The 16,691-nt window shown below is 39.1% G+C and overlaps 1 protein-coding gene across 5 annotated transcripts in view; it reads left to right on the plus strand.

The window, feature by feature from the left end:
* The first annotated feature begins 1,135 nt into the window (after positions 1 to 1,135).
* Positions 1,136 to 16,691, plus strand: part of LOC128705293 (furin-like protease 1) — a 56,667-nt gene continuing 41,111 nt past the window's right edge. For all 5 annotated transcript variants that reach the window (XM_070104532.1, XM_070104533.1, XM_070104535.1 and 2 more), the window contains exons 1-8: positions 1,136 to 1,259; positions 3,260 to 3,388; positions 3,642 to 3,807; positions 4,299 to 4,471; positions 6,212 to 6,335; positions 7,133 to 7,317; positions 11,873 to 11,991; positions 15,461 to 15,568. In XM_070104532.1, coding sequence (XP_069960633.1) covers positions 1,224 to 1,259; positions 3,260 to 3,388; positions 3,642 to 3,807; positions 4,299 to 4,471; positions 6,212 to 6,335; positions 7,133 to 7,317; positions 11,873 to 11,991; positions 15,461 to 15,568 — 1,040 coding nt within the window. In that variant the 5' untranslated portion in view covers positions 1,136 to 1,223. The remainder of the gene's footprint in view (positions 1,260 to 3,259; positions 3,389 to 3,641; positions 3,808 to 4,298; positions 4,472 to 6,211; positions 6,336 to 7,132; positions 7,318 to 11,872; positions 11,992 to 15,460; positions 15,569 to 16,691) is intronic.

Here is a 16,691-nt window from a genome sequence, read left to right on the forward strand (position 1 = left end):
ATAAGAGAACACTGTATCAATATCTGTGGCCCCACATTATTCAATATCTTGCCAGAAGATATCAGAAACACTGCTGGAACAAGTGTAGAAGCCTTCAAGAGGAAAATGGACAAGTATCTTCACCAGGTGCCAGATCAACCAGGCTGTGATGGATATATGGGTCAGTGAACCACCACCAAAAACCGCCTGGTTAACCAATTGTCCATCAGACAAGGCCAGGCTCCTGGAGTAGAAAGACTTGGAGCTTTTCAAAGGTATATCAAAGGTATCCTGAACTGGTCACGAGTGTACTTTTTCCAGTTTGTCGGCATCACCAGACCATTCACAGCTACTAACCTGTGTTCTCAGATCCCATTCAAATGTGATCCTTCTCGTTCGTGAATTTGTCCAACCTATTATAAAACTTAAGTTTATATCATTAAATCCACTTGCCAGATTGTTCCACTTAATGATCACTGTTGTCAAGGCACTACTCTCCTACATACTTTCTAAATCTGTCTAATTTGTATCCCTGGAATTTGCATCCATCAGGTAATAATTGTAAATGTGATTCCAGGTGTTGTATACCGCGGGTTCAATCCCGGCCGGGGGTATGGTTTATTTGCAATCGTGTCATTACGATTTCTTAAGTCAAGTCAGTAGGTGGTGGTAAGATGCTTGTGCAACACAATGTTTACTGATGAACTGTATTTAACTATGATGAATTCTCTGGAAGTCTAAGTCATTGAATTCAGCTGATGAAGCCTTTTACTCAGACAAAACATTTCGTCAATAACAATTCCTAGTATTGCAGATGGTATATAATTGTTGTTGTATGCCATTTATATGATACCCTAGGTAGGCATGCAGCTGTGCTCCTTCCTTAAGTGGATGTGACTTTGACCAGCCTAGCATGGGTCAGTAGGCTGCAGCAGTCCTAGGTTAGGTTAGGTAAGGTTCGTCAGGAAACAGGACAAATGTTTCCTGACGCGGGTCTTAGTCAGATGATGACCCGCCTTTGGAGCTTTTGGTCATCTGACAGAGGCCTTCCGCTGGCTTACCGGTCCACCCCTTTAAAAATTATGGTCATTTATAACCAGTCTGTCTATATGCAGCAGTGCTATTTCTTATGTTTTTATGTGTGACTAGTGTTGGTATTGCAGGTGAGGTGGGCAGAGCAACAAGTAGTTAAGAGGCGTGTTAAAAGGGATTTTATAACCACACCCACGTATAGATCCACCTGGATGAACGACCCCAAGTGGCCGCAGATGTGGTACCTGGTAAGTATTTATGACTGTATGTTACTATTACATTCACGATGAATAGAAGGTAACAATACTGAGGCTGGAATAATTCTTGGTAACTTGTGCTTTGGGGACGAACCTCGTGATGACGTTTTGGTCCCTTCTGGACCATTGTCGAGTTGTAATAATGTTGGTAGAATTACTGACAGTGTTAGGTGTTAAGGACATGTGTGACTAATGTAACATTTTATTGTGGCAATGTTTTGCCCTCCAGGAACCGTCAAGTTGTTACTGGCTTCACAAAGCTCCTGGAGAGTAAAAAGTGTCACTATGAAACATCACATTAGTTGCACTTGTCTTGCTTCCTAAAACATTATTAAGTTACAGTTGACTTGTCTTGGTCCATCCATGACCAATATCATTGCCTTTTCTCACATTTACTGCATAAAATTGTCATCAGTGTTGACAATGATTTAATTCCTTCCTAGTGTTTGGTTATTTCATGACTCGTAAAATCATACTAACACAATTATAAACAAACCGGTATAGGTGGGGGTTAGAACCCATGGCAAGCGAGTCGTAAAACTCCAGGCCAGTGTGTAAGCCACTGGGCCAGCTGGCTACAATAAGATGCATCCAGCTACAGGCCCACATCCCTTTATCCGAAATTCTGAAATTTGAAAAGTTCCGAAAATCGAAATTTTTTCGTGGAGTGTTGGTCATCTCTGTGCTGGGTCACGCCGCCACATGGCGGCATTGAGAATCATTCTAAAATTAAAGCAAGTCTGAAATTCGAAACAATACAAGCCCCCAAGGGTTTCAGATAAAGGGATGTGCACCTGTAGTGTACACCTAGTACAGTGGAACCTCTGTGTTTGAATGTACAAGATGTCAAACAAACAGGAGTCCAGACAGTTTTGTTCAGAACAAATTGCTCCAGTCTTTAAACGTTTTTCTGGAGTCCAAATGCACCAACTTGTTTAAAATTCAGTCCTAAAAAAACTTTACAGGAAAGCCATTTCAAAACTGCTTTGAAGTGACCTCTGACACTGACGTAACTGAGACTTTTGGAAGAGTCAGTTTAACATCCTCTAATGTGTGAGGCTGATAATTAAACCCTGGCAAATACTGTTTCTCACATCAAATTCTTTGCAGTTCAAACACCACCTAGGAGCCAATTAAGTTCAGACACCGAGGTTCCACTGCATGTACACCTAGTTGGATGAATTTTTTGTAGCCAGTTGGCCCAGTGGCTTGCGCACTGGCCTGGAATTTGACGACTTGTTTGCCACAAGTTATAACCCCACTCGTACCCTGGATTGTTTGTCTGACTTTTGTGTGTTTCCCTCTATCATAAGTCATTCTCACCACTTGATTTAATAGCTTATGCAGCATATAGGACATCCTGCATGTGTAAGCCTAGAGAAATATTGCCACAGAATATAATTTACACATTTCCTCTTCCAGCAAGATATTTTTAGTTACCGATGTTTAACATTAGCTCTAAGAACGCTGCTTTATCTTACTAAACTGATGATCGTTGAATCAGTTTGAAATAATAAGTCACTTTTAAAATTGTAAGTAAGTAAGTTAGTTAGTTTATTCAGGTATACACAAATAGTTACATAGAATTATCATACATAGCAACATATGTGTAGAGAACCTGGGATAACCCAAAAAAGTCATTTAGCTACCTTTCTTATTGTGCAAATGATTATAGTTGATACTTAAGAAATCTTGTTTAATAACCTATGTCTAGGTTTTAAGTACACAATAGTCTTTAAGCATTAGGATTAGTTTGCCCAAATTACATTCCATACTAATGGCCTTCTTTGGTACTTTACGACTTTATTTCTTTCCTGCAGTATACAAAATGTAGTTTATATGTAATAAAATAGTTAAGCATAAAAGAAGCAAGTAGTATGTGCTGTATTTTGAGTAGACTACTCTGAACACTTAGACTACTTAAGGACTAGACACAGGTTGAGTATCGGTGTATTGCATAAGAAAAATAAAATTTGAATTCTACGTTGTAGAATCGCGGCGGATCTCTGGATATGAATGTGCAGGCGGCGTGGGCGGAAGGTGTGACGGGCAAGGGTGTGGTGGTGACCATTCTGGATGATGGCCTTGAGAAAGATCATCCGGATCTCATCAAGAACTATGTAAGTTGGCAGGAGTGTGAAAAATAGTATTTTTGACATGGCAAGGAATGGATTGTAAGGACATTGGGGGATGCGGCGAGGTGATGGAGATGATACAATACCACTTACAAATTCTAGAAGAGAGGGCAGTCACAGCCTCCATAGTGCTGTCACTTGACATCACGAATTATTGCCCAGACAAGCTATCATATTGGTTATATGAAATGCAAGCAAACTAACGTATACACACCTAACAATGAAATTAACATTGCAGGATCCCAATGCATCTTATGATGTCAACAGTCATGACCCAGACCCCATGCCTCGTTATGACCTGGTTGACTCAAACCGCCACGGAACGAGATGTGCCGGAGAGGTGGCTGCAGATGCTAACAACTCCATCTGTGCTGTTGGTGTTGCGTTTGAGGCATCCGTTGGAGGTGAGTAGTTCCCCTCTGTTGTAGAGCCATTAATACAGCAGGTTAGGTTCTGGACTACTGCTGTAAAGTGAAACAAACTTTTTTCACTTTCAAATGTATATAAAAGCCAGATAACATGTTAACACTGTCATATATATTAAGTGAACAATATAGCTAGGCCTAAAAAATGCATATACAGCACATTCATTGTTTACCTTAAAATATTTTAATCCTTAGCTTATAGTGAGTGGTGAATATATTGTAGGAAGTCTGAATGAATGAAGAATGGATATAATTGAAAACCACTGTATTATCCTAACACCATAAAGCAAAATTTTGTAAAAGTGGGGTTCTGTTGAGTGGGGTTCTGTTGATTGGGGTTCTGTTGAGTGGGGTTCTGTTGAGTGGGGTTCTGTTGAGTGGGGTGCTGTAAAGCACCCCACTTAATTTTTCTATTAATTTCTTTATCAGCATTTTTATTTTTATTGGTTAATTTAATCTTTGTTAAACAGGAGTGAGAATGTTGGACGGAGATGTTACCGATGCTGTCGAGGCCCGGTCTTTAGCGCTTAACCCACAACACATAGATATCTACTCTGCTTCTTGGGGTCCAGATGACGATGGAAAGACTGTCGATGGTCCTGGACAGTTGGCGACACGAGCATTTGTGGAAGGCATCAAAAATGTAGGGCTTCATTGTACTTTTAACAGCAGGTCAATTAAATCTGTTTTGGTCTTTGTTCAGTTAAAAATCTCTCTTCTAAAGAAAATAGAAATGTCTTTAATAAAGAAAATAGAAATGTCTATTCTAAAGAAAATAGAAATTTCTTTTCTAAAGAAAATAGAAATCTCTTTTCTAAAGAAAATAGTGTAGTCGATCCTTGTTTATTTTTCTTTCTCATCTGAAACTTGTAAATTCAATATTACGTCACCGAATTAATAAATTTATATTAATGGTACTTCTCAATGGGGAAGTGGAGAAGGATGCTTCCTCTTTAAGCCATGATTGTCTTAAGAGGCGACTAAAATGTCAGGAACGAGGAGGCTAGTAACCTTCTCCTGTATAAATTACTAAATGTGAGAAGAGTCAGGTCTCGTTTCTTCTTTTTCAAGTCACCTTAGTGGAAGACAGTCGGTGTGTTAAAAAAAAATGGTAAACAATAACTGACAAGTAGGCGAGTAATTTCAGGAACTGTTGGTAGGAAAGAACAAAGGAGGCTTTGAGTTTTAGAGGCTTAAGCATCCAGCAGGCTTTGTGTGTGTGTGTGTGTGTGTGTGTGTGTGTGTGTGTGTGTGTGTGTGTGTGTGTGTGTGTGTGTGTGTGTGTGTGTTTTTATTTATTTATTTTAGGAGTGAGTGGAAAAAAGTGGCTTTTTATGAATGCACTGTTAGTGTGAGCAAGGTAACATTTATGAAGGGATCCAGAGAAACTGGTTATCTGGACTCTTAAGTCGTGGAAGTTGGGGAAGTACAGCGCCTGCAGGAGATATGCTGTAGTTTTTAAACTGTAGTTTTGTTACACCTCTGGCAGGACAGTGATGGAGTGAGTGATGAAAGTATTTTTTTCGGGTTGCCCTACTTTGGGGGTACACGGCTGATGTGTTAAAAAAAAAAAAAAAAAAAATGTAATAAGACTACAAACAAACCATGGAACGGGTGGGATTTGAAGCTATGGCCAGCTGGTCAAGTAGCTTACACACTGGCCTGGAGTCTTTAGACTCACTTACCATGGGTTCAAACCCCAACCATTTTATGTTTTATTTAGGGATGTTAGCAAGAATTTTTTTTTTCCTCAGGATGGTTGTAGAGTAGATTTTTTGCTTTGAGATTGACAAGGGCAAACTTAGTACACTTTAGGAAAGTATTAAAAGGCCAAAGTAATCTGAAGTTAATAATACTAATGAAAGTATTCTAGGGGGCAGGGCTTGGAGCAGAGATATTTTTGTACAACAATTATTAATGAAGTTTTGTTTGTAGATCCTTTAATTTGTTGGTGAGTCACTTTAGGGGTCATGGCAATAAAGGCTTGGTGTTTGTGTGGGTGTGTCGGGTAATTGGCTTCAACGTTCAGGGTCGTGGAGGTATTTGTGTGGATGCTGGGTAATTAATTTGAACTTTCAGGGTTGTGGAGGTATTTGTGTGGACCCTGGGTAATTAATTTGAACTTTCAGGGTTGTGGAGGTATTTGTGTGGATGCTGGGTAATTAATTTGAACTTTCAGGGTCATGGAGGTATTTGTGTGGATGCTGGGTAATTAGTTTGAACTTTCAGGGTCGTGGAGGTACTTAATCAGGGTCACCTTGGAATTAATTTGGGGTCATTTTTGTGTGGATGCTGGGTAATTAGAACTTTGGGTTGTGGAACATTTCTTTCAGGGTCATGGAGGTATTTGTGTGGATGCTGGGTAATTAGTTTGAACTTTCAGGGTCGTGGAGGTAAAGGCTCAGTGTTTGTGTGGGCGTCGGGTAATGGTGGCAGAGACCAAGATAACTGTAACTGTGATGGCTATACTAACTCCATCTGGACACTCAGCATCTCCTCAGCTACAGGTAACACAGCATTGTATGATCCGTAAGAGTCTGCCTCTAGCAAGACTGTGATGGAGCAAGTGATAATGAAGGTGTTTCTTGTTTTTCGGGTCACCCTGCCTTGGTGGGAAATGACCGATGTGTTAAAAATGCAATAACGTTAGAGGTATTAGTCAAATATTGTATTAAAACCTCTTTAATTGTGAGCAAAGTATATTTGTAACTGTTGTGTAATTTTTAATAATTTTTAACTTATAGAAGCTGGTTGCTCTGCATACATCTCTCTCATTTGGAATAATTTGTACACAGAGGTGTCCTAATGATTGAAAATTTCAGATATAATATATTATTGTAAAGCTACTTAACAACTCATTATTTTGACACAAACAAAATCCAGATTTGATATATTCAGATTTTTAGAATTTTTTGCTCCTTGGAAAATAAAAAATCAGAGATCATTTGGAATTAAGTTTATTCTGAATTTTGGGTATTTTAAATAGTTTCCAATAAGAGAGTTCTAATACAAGTTTTTTAAATAATTAAATTGGGACTGTGAGGTGTGGTTTCCACAGTATAAACCTTTATAATTAATATCAATAAGTGGTTTAAATATATGTGACCAATGCTAAGACAGGTTTATTTTTGAAGATTTTGGTTCCTTGACCTTGATTGGTGGTTGAGATCCCTGGACCTTGATTGGAGGTTATCAGAAGTCCATGAACTGAAACATTTTCTAATAAATACATAATTGTGTTTGCTCATGTGACTCCACAGCATAAACATCACATAGCATATCTAAGGTTTAAGTAAATCGACAGAAAAGGGTCGTGTTCCATGGTACTCTGAGGCGTGCAGCTCCACACTGGCAACTACCTACAGCTCAGGATCGCTGGGTGAACGCCAGATCATCACTACTGACCTTCACCACTCTTGCACATCTTCACACACTGGCACATCAGCCTCGGCACCTTTGGCTGCAGCAATTTGTGCTCTGGCTCTTCAGGTAACTGCACATCTCAACAATGTGTACAGTAAAGTAAAAGGACACAAGTGCAACTAATGTGACATTTTGTTGTGGCAATGTTTTGCTCTCCAGGAGCTTTATCAAGCCATTACAAACAATACATGGACACAGAGGGTATATAAAGGCTCAGAGTGAGGTGCAATACTAAGAACATAAGAAAGGAGGAACACTGCAGGAGGCCTGTTGGCTCATACCAGGCAGGTCCTTTACAACTCATCCCACCAACAAAACTAGTGAGGTACCATTTCGATGTTCACTTGTGGTAGTAGTAGTGACAAAAGTAATACAATATGGTAGAGCAATTAATTCGTACAAGAGTAAAAGGATATAAAAGCTATTACCTGGGTAACAAAAATAGGTTGGACAAATATAGACTGGAAAGAGGCAGCTTGTTTCAGTGTTCACTCTCTGTAATGTGCTTTGTGTAGTATAACAGGAGAGACTATGTGATGGCAGGGTTTACTGTTTTCAGGAGGATTCTTGCTAAGACTTCAGAGATGGTGAAGCTGCCGTTGTTTTGTTTAATTGTATTCGAAACGGTGATCAGTGCTGATTCGAGGCACTTGCGTCTGCGGAAATTAGTTTCTTTGATCACTAATTGGGCGTCTCTGAATTTCATGAGATGATTGGTGGAATTTCGGTGTTGTACACAGGCGTTGTTCAAGTTATCGTTCCTACATGCGTAAATGTGTTCATTGAGGCAGGTGTCGAGGTTTGTTGCTGTTTCACCTACGTAAATCTTGTCATAGCTTCCACAGGGTATAGTGTAAACTCCTGCATTGACTGGTTCGTGGTGCTTGGATTTTGTCCTGGTTAGATCCTTTATTGAAGTGCTAGAAGCAATGGCGACTCTGGTGTTAGCTTGTGAAAGTACTTTTGAGACGTTCATTGCAACCTTGTAACACATTTATGCATGTAGGAACGATAACTTGAACAACGCCTGTGTACAACACCGAAATTCCACCAATCATCTCATGAAATTCAGAGACGCCCAATTAGTGATCAAAGAAACTAATTTCCGCAGACGCAAGTGCCTCGAATCAGCACTGATCGCTGTTTCGAATACAATTAAACAAAACACGGCAGCTTCACCATCTCCGAAGTCTTAGCAAGAATCCTCCTGAAAACAGTAAACCCTGCCATCACATAGTCTCTCCTGTTATACTACACAAAGCACATTACAGAGAGTGAACACTGAAACTACCTGCCTCTTTCCAGTCTATATTTGTCCAACCTATTTTTGTTACCCAGGTAATAGCTTTTATACCCTTTTACTCTTGTACGAATTAATTGCTCTACCATATTGTATTACTTTTGTCACTACTACTACCACAAGTGAACATCGAAATGGTACCTCACTAGTTTTGTTGGTGGGATGAGTTGTAAAGGACCTGCCTGGTATGAGCCAACAGGCCTCCTGCAGTGTTCCTCCTTTCTTATGTTCTTAGTATTGCACCTCACTCTGAGCCTTTATATACCCTCTGTGTCCATGTATTGTTTGTAATGGCTTGATAAAGCTCCTGGAGAGCAAAACATTGCCACAACAAAATGTCACATTAGTTGCACTTGTGTCCTTTTACTTTACATATTGTCGGTAATTCTACCAACTTTATTACAATGTGTACAGTGCAGAATTTTTAATATGATTTTGAAATATTTCAGTTGCCAGTACAAGCACACCAAATGAGTTTAATTATTCTCAGTACATTTACTATTTGATTTCCTGAGCCTCATTTCCAGTAATGGAACAGGTAGAGTAAATTTTAGTGGAGATCTGCACTAAAAGTATTAGAGGACTGAAGAGGGGTTGTTGAGGTGATTTGGTCATTTAGAGAGAATAGAACAAAGTAGAATGACTTGGAGAGCATATAAATCTGTAGGGGAAGGAAGGTGGGGTAGGGGTCGTCCTTGAAAAGATTGGAGGGAGAGGGTAAAGGAGGCTTTTTGGGCAAGAGCGCATGGACGTATTAGGGGTGAATGGAGACAAGTGGTTTTTGGAAACTTGACGTGCTGTTGGAGTGTGAGCAGGGTAATATTTTGTGAAGGGATTCAGGGAAACCGGTTAGCCTGACTTGAGTCCTGGAAATGGGAAGTATAATGCCTGCACTTTAAAGGAGGGGTTTGAGAGATTGGCAGTTTGGAGGGATGTCTAAGCTGTTGTATCTGAACGCCTCTGCAAAGACAGTGATTATGTATGAGTGATGATGAAAGTGTCGAATGGTGACAGTTTTTTCTTAATTTTTGGGTTTTCCTTTCTTTTTGGGTCACCCTACCTCGGTGGGAAATGGCTGACATGTTAAAAATAAAAAATTGCACTGCCTCGGTAGTTGTGGCTGGTTTGTTGAAAAAAAATCTGCACTGAATTCTTGTATTGATGACATTGTGCACTGCATTCTCTCCATTTCACATGGAGATTAGTGGGTTTTTGTGAGCAGGGATGCTGTTGGAGTGTGAGCAGGGTAATACTTATGAAGAGATTCAGGGAAATTAGTGATAGAGACTTGTCTTGCAAGTGGGTAGGAAGTAGTGTCTGCACTCTGAAGGATGGGTCAGGAGGTATTTCAAAGGATCGTCTAAACTGTGATGTCGGCATGCTTCTGGCAAGACAGCGACTGAATTAGTGATGATAAACTCATTTCTTCCTTTTTGGGTTCACCCTACCTTGGTGGGAGACAGTATACAGCTGTTGAAGAAATGACGGCAAATGCCTTCTTTTTAGTCACCCCAAAAAAGTTAGATTGCATGGGCAGTATTTCTACATACTTAAACTTCGATGAAAATAAATGGTATAAAATATCGACACAATGGAAACATAAACACATATGCAGTTTATTGTGATCCTTTATTGACAACGTTTCTCCCACACAGTGGGCTTTTTCAAGTCCACCCCAGGTAGATCTGTTTGTGACTTGAAAAAGCCCACTGTGCGGGCGAAATGTTGTCAGTAAAGGATCACATTAAACTGCATATGTGTTGATGTTTCCATACTTGAAATTTGTCATCATTAGCTAATATAACATTATAAACTTAAGATTCATTTTTCTTGTATTAATATAAGTGATGTAATGTATAGTAATGGTAAACAGCATAATTTCCATATTAATGAGGACGTGCTAAACTTGAAAGGGTTGTACAGCACCTGGGCAAATAGGAGGTAACTATGTTTGACCCAAAGAAGGGAAGGTAGCTCCAGTTCCTTGTAATAATAATTAATAATAATAGTATATAATTATTTATTTCTTCAAGTACAGTGGACCCTCGACCAACGATGGCATCGATTAACGATAAATCCGACTAGCGATACATTTTAACGCAAAAATTTTGCCTCGACTAGCGCTAAAAAACTCGACCAACACTATTCGTTCCATCTGAGACGCGTCCACTTCTGGCCAGTGTTTACAAGCCAGCCAGGCACATTTCATATTATCACAGCCTTTTTAGTGATTGCACCTGCAAAATAAGTCAGCATGGGCCCCAAGAAAGCTTCTAGTGCGAACCCTGCAGCAAAAAGGGTGAGAATTACTATGCATATGAAGAAAGAGATCATTGCTAAGTATGAAAGTGGAGTGCGTGTCTCCGAGCTGGCCAGGTTGTACACAAAACCCCAATCAACCATCGCTACTATTGTGGGCAAGAAAACGGCAATCAAGGAAGCTGTTCTTGCCAAAGGTACAACTATGTTTTCGAAACTGAGATCGCAAGTACTCGAAGATGTTGAGAGACTGTTATTGGTGTGGATAAACGAAAAACAGATAACAGGAGATAGCATCTCTCAAGCGATCATATGTGAAAAGGCTAGGAAGTTGCATGACAATTTAATTAAAAAAATGCCAGCAACTAGTGGTGATGTGAGTGAATTTAAGGCCAGCAAAGGCTGGTTTGAAAGATTTTAAGGGAAGGGAAGTAACCCCGGAAAAGTACTTGCCACCTCAAGTCCTAATGGAAGGGGATTCCCCTTCTAAACACTAAGACCATCAACACTCTCCCCTCCTCCCATCCCATCAATCATCACCAGATCTTCAATAAAGGTAAGTGTCATGTAACTGTGCATGTCTTCTTCAGTTTGTGTGTATTAAAATTAATATTTCATGTGGTAAAAACAATTTTTTTTTCATACTTTGGGGTGTCCTACACGGATTAATTTGATTTCCATTATTTCTTATGGGGAAAATTAACTTGACTAATGATAATTTTGACTAACGATGAGCTCTCAGGAACGGATTAATAGCGTTAGTCGAGGGTCCACTGTACATGATAAAGGTTGTGTATGCCTAACTTGAATTAAGATTCTATGTTGAATTATTAATCCTATGTAGGTTATTGAGCACAAAGCTTTTGGAATCAAGATGTCTTCATCATTTCACCACTCAGTTCCCTTAAATGGCATGACTCGAAGAAATACAATTTGTCAATTAAAGATGCAGGTCATTTTAAGGTTGGTCAGTTTCGTGAATATTTACGTATACCTTAAAAACTCGTAATTTTCTCATTGCTAAACCCTAGTTTTATCACGCACCTCTCTCAATGTAAAAAGGTAAATCGGGACATTACATGGCGCGACATGCAGCACATCGTAGTACGAACTGCGCGGCCGGAGAATTTGGAAGCCCCGGATTGGCAGACCAACGGTGTAGGTCGCCGGGTTTCACACAGGTGAGAACTCTTTAAAATCATTATAATTTATGTAGTCTTCTTCATAGTTCTATAAACATTATTTCTGTACGGTATTTATAAGGAATGTAAAACATTTACAAATGTGTGCAAATTGTAATTTATGGTAATTTTTTTTTTTCAAGCAATGAATGTAATCACTGTTCCATAAATCATTTAAACCCATTTCTCACTGTTATATTAAAAGTATAAATGTTATAGACCAATTTTGTTTAAAATTTCAGTGGTATTGGGTTATTTTTAATATAAATTTTATGATTATAGTGATGATATTTAAAGAAAAATTCACACATGTTAGATAATCAAATCAATTCAAAGTTTATTCTCTATAAGGATTACAATGTGGGGTTTACAGATTTTTGTTATTGTGTGGTTTACATGTAGTAAAATACTAATTACAGAGGGGGCCACTAGAACACCTAGCATGGCTAGGCATTTCGGGCAAACTTAGATTAATTCTTAACCCTAAATTATAACAAATTGTGGAGTAAGTTAACTAAATACTAAGTGACTAAATACAAGTTTGTGAGTTTAGCAGTGTGAATACTTTTGTTTTGGCACAATACATAGTTTCTATATTGGAGTTTAACAGGCAACTTGTGACTAGTTAGGAATCATTATTTTAAGATTAAGATACATATTTCTGTGCTTATAGTCAAATGGGTGAGTGAGTGTAAGTGTGAACCACCAGGTGGTTTTTATGTAGTTAGTTGACGGGGTGTATCAGGGAGATGAGATGTTTTCTAACGGTAGTTTTGAAGGTGATGAATGTGTCTGCAGTTCTATAGTTTTCAGGTAGGGTGTTCCAGATTTTAGGGCCTTTGACATACATTGAATTTTTGTAAAGGTTTAGTCGGACACGGGAAATGTTGTAGAGATGTTTGTGTCTGGTGTTATGCTTGTGGGTTCTGTCACAACTATCAAGAAAGCATTTTAGGTCAAGGTTAACATTGGATTTTAAGGTCCTGTATATGTAGATTGCACAGTAGTAAGTGTGGATGTTCTGAACAGGGAGTAAGTTTAGATCTATGAAGAGTGGGGGGAGGGGGGGGTGTTGCCAGGGATGGGATTTAGTGATTATTCTTACTGCAGCTTTTTGTTGGGTTATTATTGGCTTTAGGTGTGTTGCTGCAGTTGATCCCCAAGCACAAATAGCATAGGTGAGGTATGGATAAATGAGTGAATGGTATATTGTTCATGATCTTCATAACTCTTGTAAATCATTGCTTGAAATTAAATAAATCGTACAAACCACTTCCGAGATACAGTATAATTGCCATATTGCAAATAGTAACAAGAAAAAAAAAATTATTAGTAAATAAATATAAATGTCATTGCTTTGTATAATTTCATAATTTGTCTGTGAAATCTATGGGAAAGCAGAGACGGATGCTTCCTCTGTAAGTCGTGTCATAAGAGGCAAGTAAAATGCTAGGGGGCTAGTAACACTTTCTCCTGTATACAGGGGATAAGTCTGTTGAGTATACCTGGTAAAGTGTATGGTAGAGTTATTATTGAAAGAATTAAGAGTAAGACGGAGAATAGGATAGCAGATGAACAAGGAGGCTTTAGGAAAGGTAGGGGGTGTGTGGGACAGGTGTTTACAGTGAAACACATAAGTGAACAGTATTTAGATAAGGCTAAAGAGGTCTTTGTGGCATTTATGGATTTGGAAAAGGCGTATGACAGGGTGGATAGGGGGGCAATGTGGCAGATGTTGCAGGTGTATGGTGTAGGAGGTAGGTTACTGAAAGCAGTGAAGAGTTTTTACGAGGATAGCGAGGCTCAAGTTAGAATATGTAGGAAAGAGGGAGATTATTTCCCAGTAAAAGTAGGCCTTAGGCAAGGATGTGTGATGTCACCGTGGTTGTTTAATATATTTATAGATGGGGTTGTAAGAGAAGTAAATGCGAGGGTTTTGGCAAGAGGCGTGGAGTTAAAAGATAAAGAATCACACATAAAGTGGGAGTTGTCACAGTTGCTCTTTGCTGATGACACTGTGCTCTTGGGAGATTCTGAAGAGAAGTTGCAGAGGTTGGTGGATGAATTTGGTAGGGTATGCAAAAGAAGAAAATTAAAAGTGAATACAGGAAAGAGTAAGGTTATGAGGATAACAAAAAGATTAGGTGATGAAAGATTGGATATCAGATTGGAGGGAGAGAGTATGGAGGAGGTGAATGTATTCAGATATTTGAGAGTGGACGTGTCAGTGGATGGATCTATGAAAGATAAGGTGAATCATAGAATTGATGAGGGGAAAAGGGTGAGTGGTGCACTTAGGAGTCTATGGAGACAAAGAACTTTGTCCTTGGAGGCAAAGAGGGGGAATGTATGAGAGAGTAGTTTTACCAACGCTCTTATGTGGGTGTGAAGAATGGGTGATGAATGTTGCAGCGAGGAGAAGGCTGGAGGCAGTGGAAATGTCATGTCTGAGAGCAATGTGTGGTGTGAATATAATGCAGAGAATTCATCGTTTGGAAATTAGGAGGAGGTGCGAGATTGCCAAAACTGTTGTCCAGAGGGTTGAGGAAGGGTTGTTGAGGTGGTTTGGACATGTAGAGAGAATGGAGTGAAACAGAATGACTTCAAGAGTGTATCAGTCTGTAGCGGAAGGAAGGCGGGGTAGGGGTCGGCCTAGGAAAGGTTGGAGGGAGGGGGTAAAGGAGGCTTTGTGTGCGAAGGGCTTGGACTTCCAGCAGGCATGGGTGAGCGTGTTTGATAGGAGTGAATGGAGACAAGTGGTTTTTAATACTAGACGTGCTGTTGGAGTGTGAGCAAAGTAACATTTATGAAGGGGTTCAGGGAAACCGACAGGCTGGACTAGAGTCCTGGAGATGGGAAGTACAGTGCCTGCACTCTGAAGGAGGGGTGTTAATGTTGCAGTTTAAAGACTGTAGTGTAAAGCACCCTTCTGGCAAGACAGTGATGGAGTGAATGATGGTGAAAGTTTTTCTTTTTCGGGCCACCCTGCCTTGGTGGGAATCGGCCAGTGTGTTAATAAAAATAATAAAAAAAACATTACTAAATTTACAAAAGAGAAACTTTTGTTTTTCGTTTTAGGTTACCCTGCCTCGGTAGGAAAGAGTTAAGTGCTAAAAAAAAAAAAAAAAAAAAAAAAAAAAAAATTCTGAAGTATTTAGGACAATTCTTTAACCCTTAAATTGTCCAAACGTAGCTCTACGTTCACTCGCGTAGCGCTCCGAATGTAGATCTACGTTTTATTTTACATGCCTTCAAGTGTAAAATAAAACGCAGATCTATGTTCGGAGCGCTACACGAGTGAATGAAGATCTACATTCAGACAGTTTAAGAGTTAATGGTGGAGATTCTGTCTACCATATGCTGTAAGACTGGAAGATGAGCAGGTGAATAAGGCATCAAAAATGTGGTTAATGAATTGGCGTTTTATAATTGCATCTGCTTCATACAATAAGCCTTGGGTTATCGACAGATTTGGTTATGGTCTCATGGATTCGTATGGCATGGTAGTGTTGGCACGAAACTGGACCAGCGTTCCTCCACAACAGAAGTGCGAGGTTAATGCTCCACATGTTGAAAAGTGAGTTAGAAATACTACAGTATAGAGATACATAGGATTTAATATTAATAAATGGAGATACAGTGGTACCCCGAGTTTCGAACTTTCTTCGTTCCAGAAGGCTGTTCGAGTGCCATTACCGAACAAATTTGTTCCCATAAGGAATAATGTAAATTAGATTAGTCCATTCCAGACCCCTAAAAACACGCTTACAAAAGCACTTACAATAATACACTTGCATAATTGGTCGAGTTGGGAACAGTTTGAAACTTGGGGTACCACTGTACTAATTTTTTTTATTAGATACAGTACTGTATTCTCATGGGATACAATAGTTTTGCTTTATTCATTATTATTTTATTTATTTATTTATGTAAAATCTCACTGAAAATCCTTGTTGCAGGTATTAGGAATCTTGGTATAAACCTTGGTAATAAATACCGACAAGTTGGTTTAGAAAGACACGTAAGCAAACACTATGATATATTTATTAGAAAACGTTTGGGTCCTGGGACCTTGATCAAGGTCCCAGGACCCAAATGTTTTCTAATAAATATGTCAGTGTTTGCTTACGTGTCTTTCTAAACCATTAGGAATCTTGGTATAAACCTCAGAAGGTAGTCATTACCATGAAGGATTACATGAAACCTTGTAATTGAAATAAAAAAAATGGCTTTGGGTTTTGTCAAAATACTTTGAAGTGCATGCAGTAAAAAGGAGATAGTGAGGAAGTGCCAAAAAAATAAAAGGCCAAATAAATAAGGAATTTATTCCCTGAGCAAAGCTGTATCCTTGACTTAAACCATACAAATATTTCACTCGTTTCTTATCTGCCAAACAGCCTCACTTATGTGAGTTTTAATCAAGAGTGAGCTCGGAGGAAGGGAAGGAGAGCAGCAGATAATGTTAGAACATTCTACAGCAATCCTTCCTCACAGAAAAACTATCTCAAAAATATCGAGGCTACAGAAGTCGCACAGGCAATTCATAGCATACATCATTGTTGCAGAAGACTTGCTTCAAAAAGCAAACATTATCCCCAGCAATATGTGGGTGCAACATGTGGATAATGTCTTGGTAATCACACTCAAATGTTTTGATGCAGAGAAGACTAAATGACTTAGAAGTAGGAATCCAGCTCACA

This window comes from Cherax quadricarinatus, chromosome 93 (genome assembly GCF_038502225.1).
Source record: "Cherax quadricarinatus isolate ZL_2023a chromosome 93, ASM3850222v1, whole genome shotgun sequence".
Taxonomy (NCBI): Eukaryota; Metazoa; Arthropoda; class Malacostraca; order Decapoda; family Parastacidae; genus Cherax; species Cherax quadricarinatus.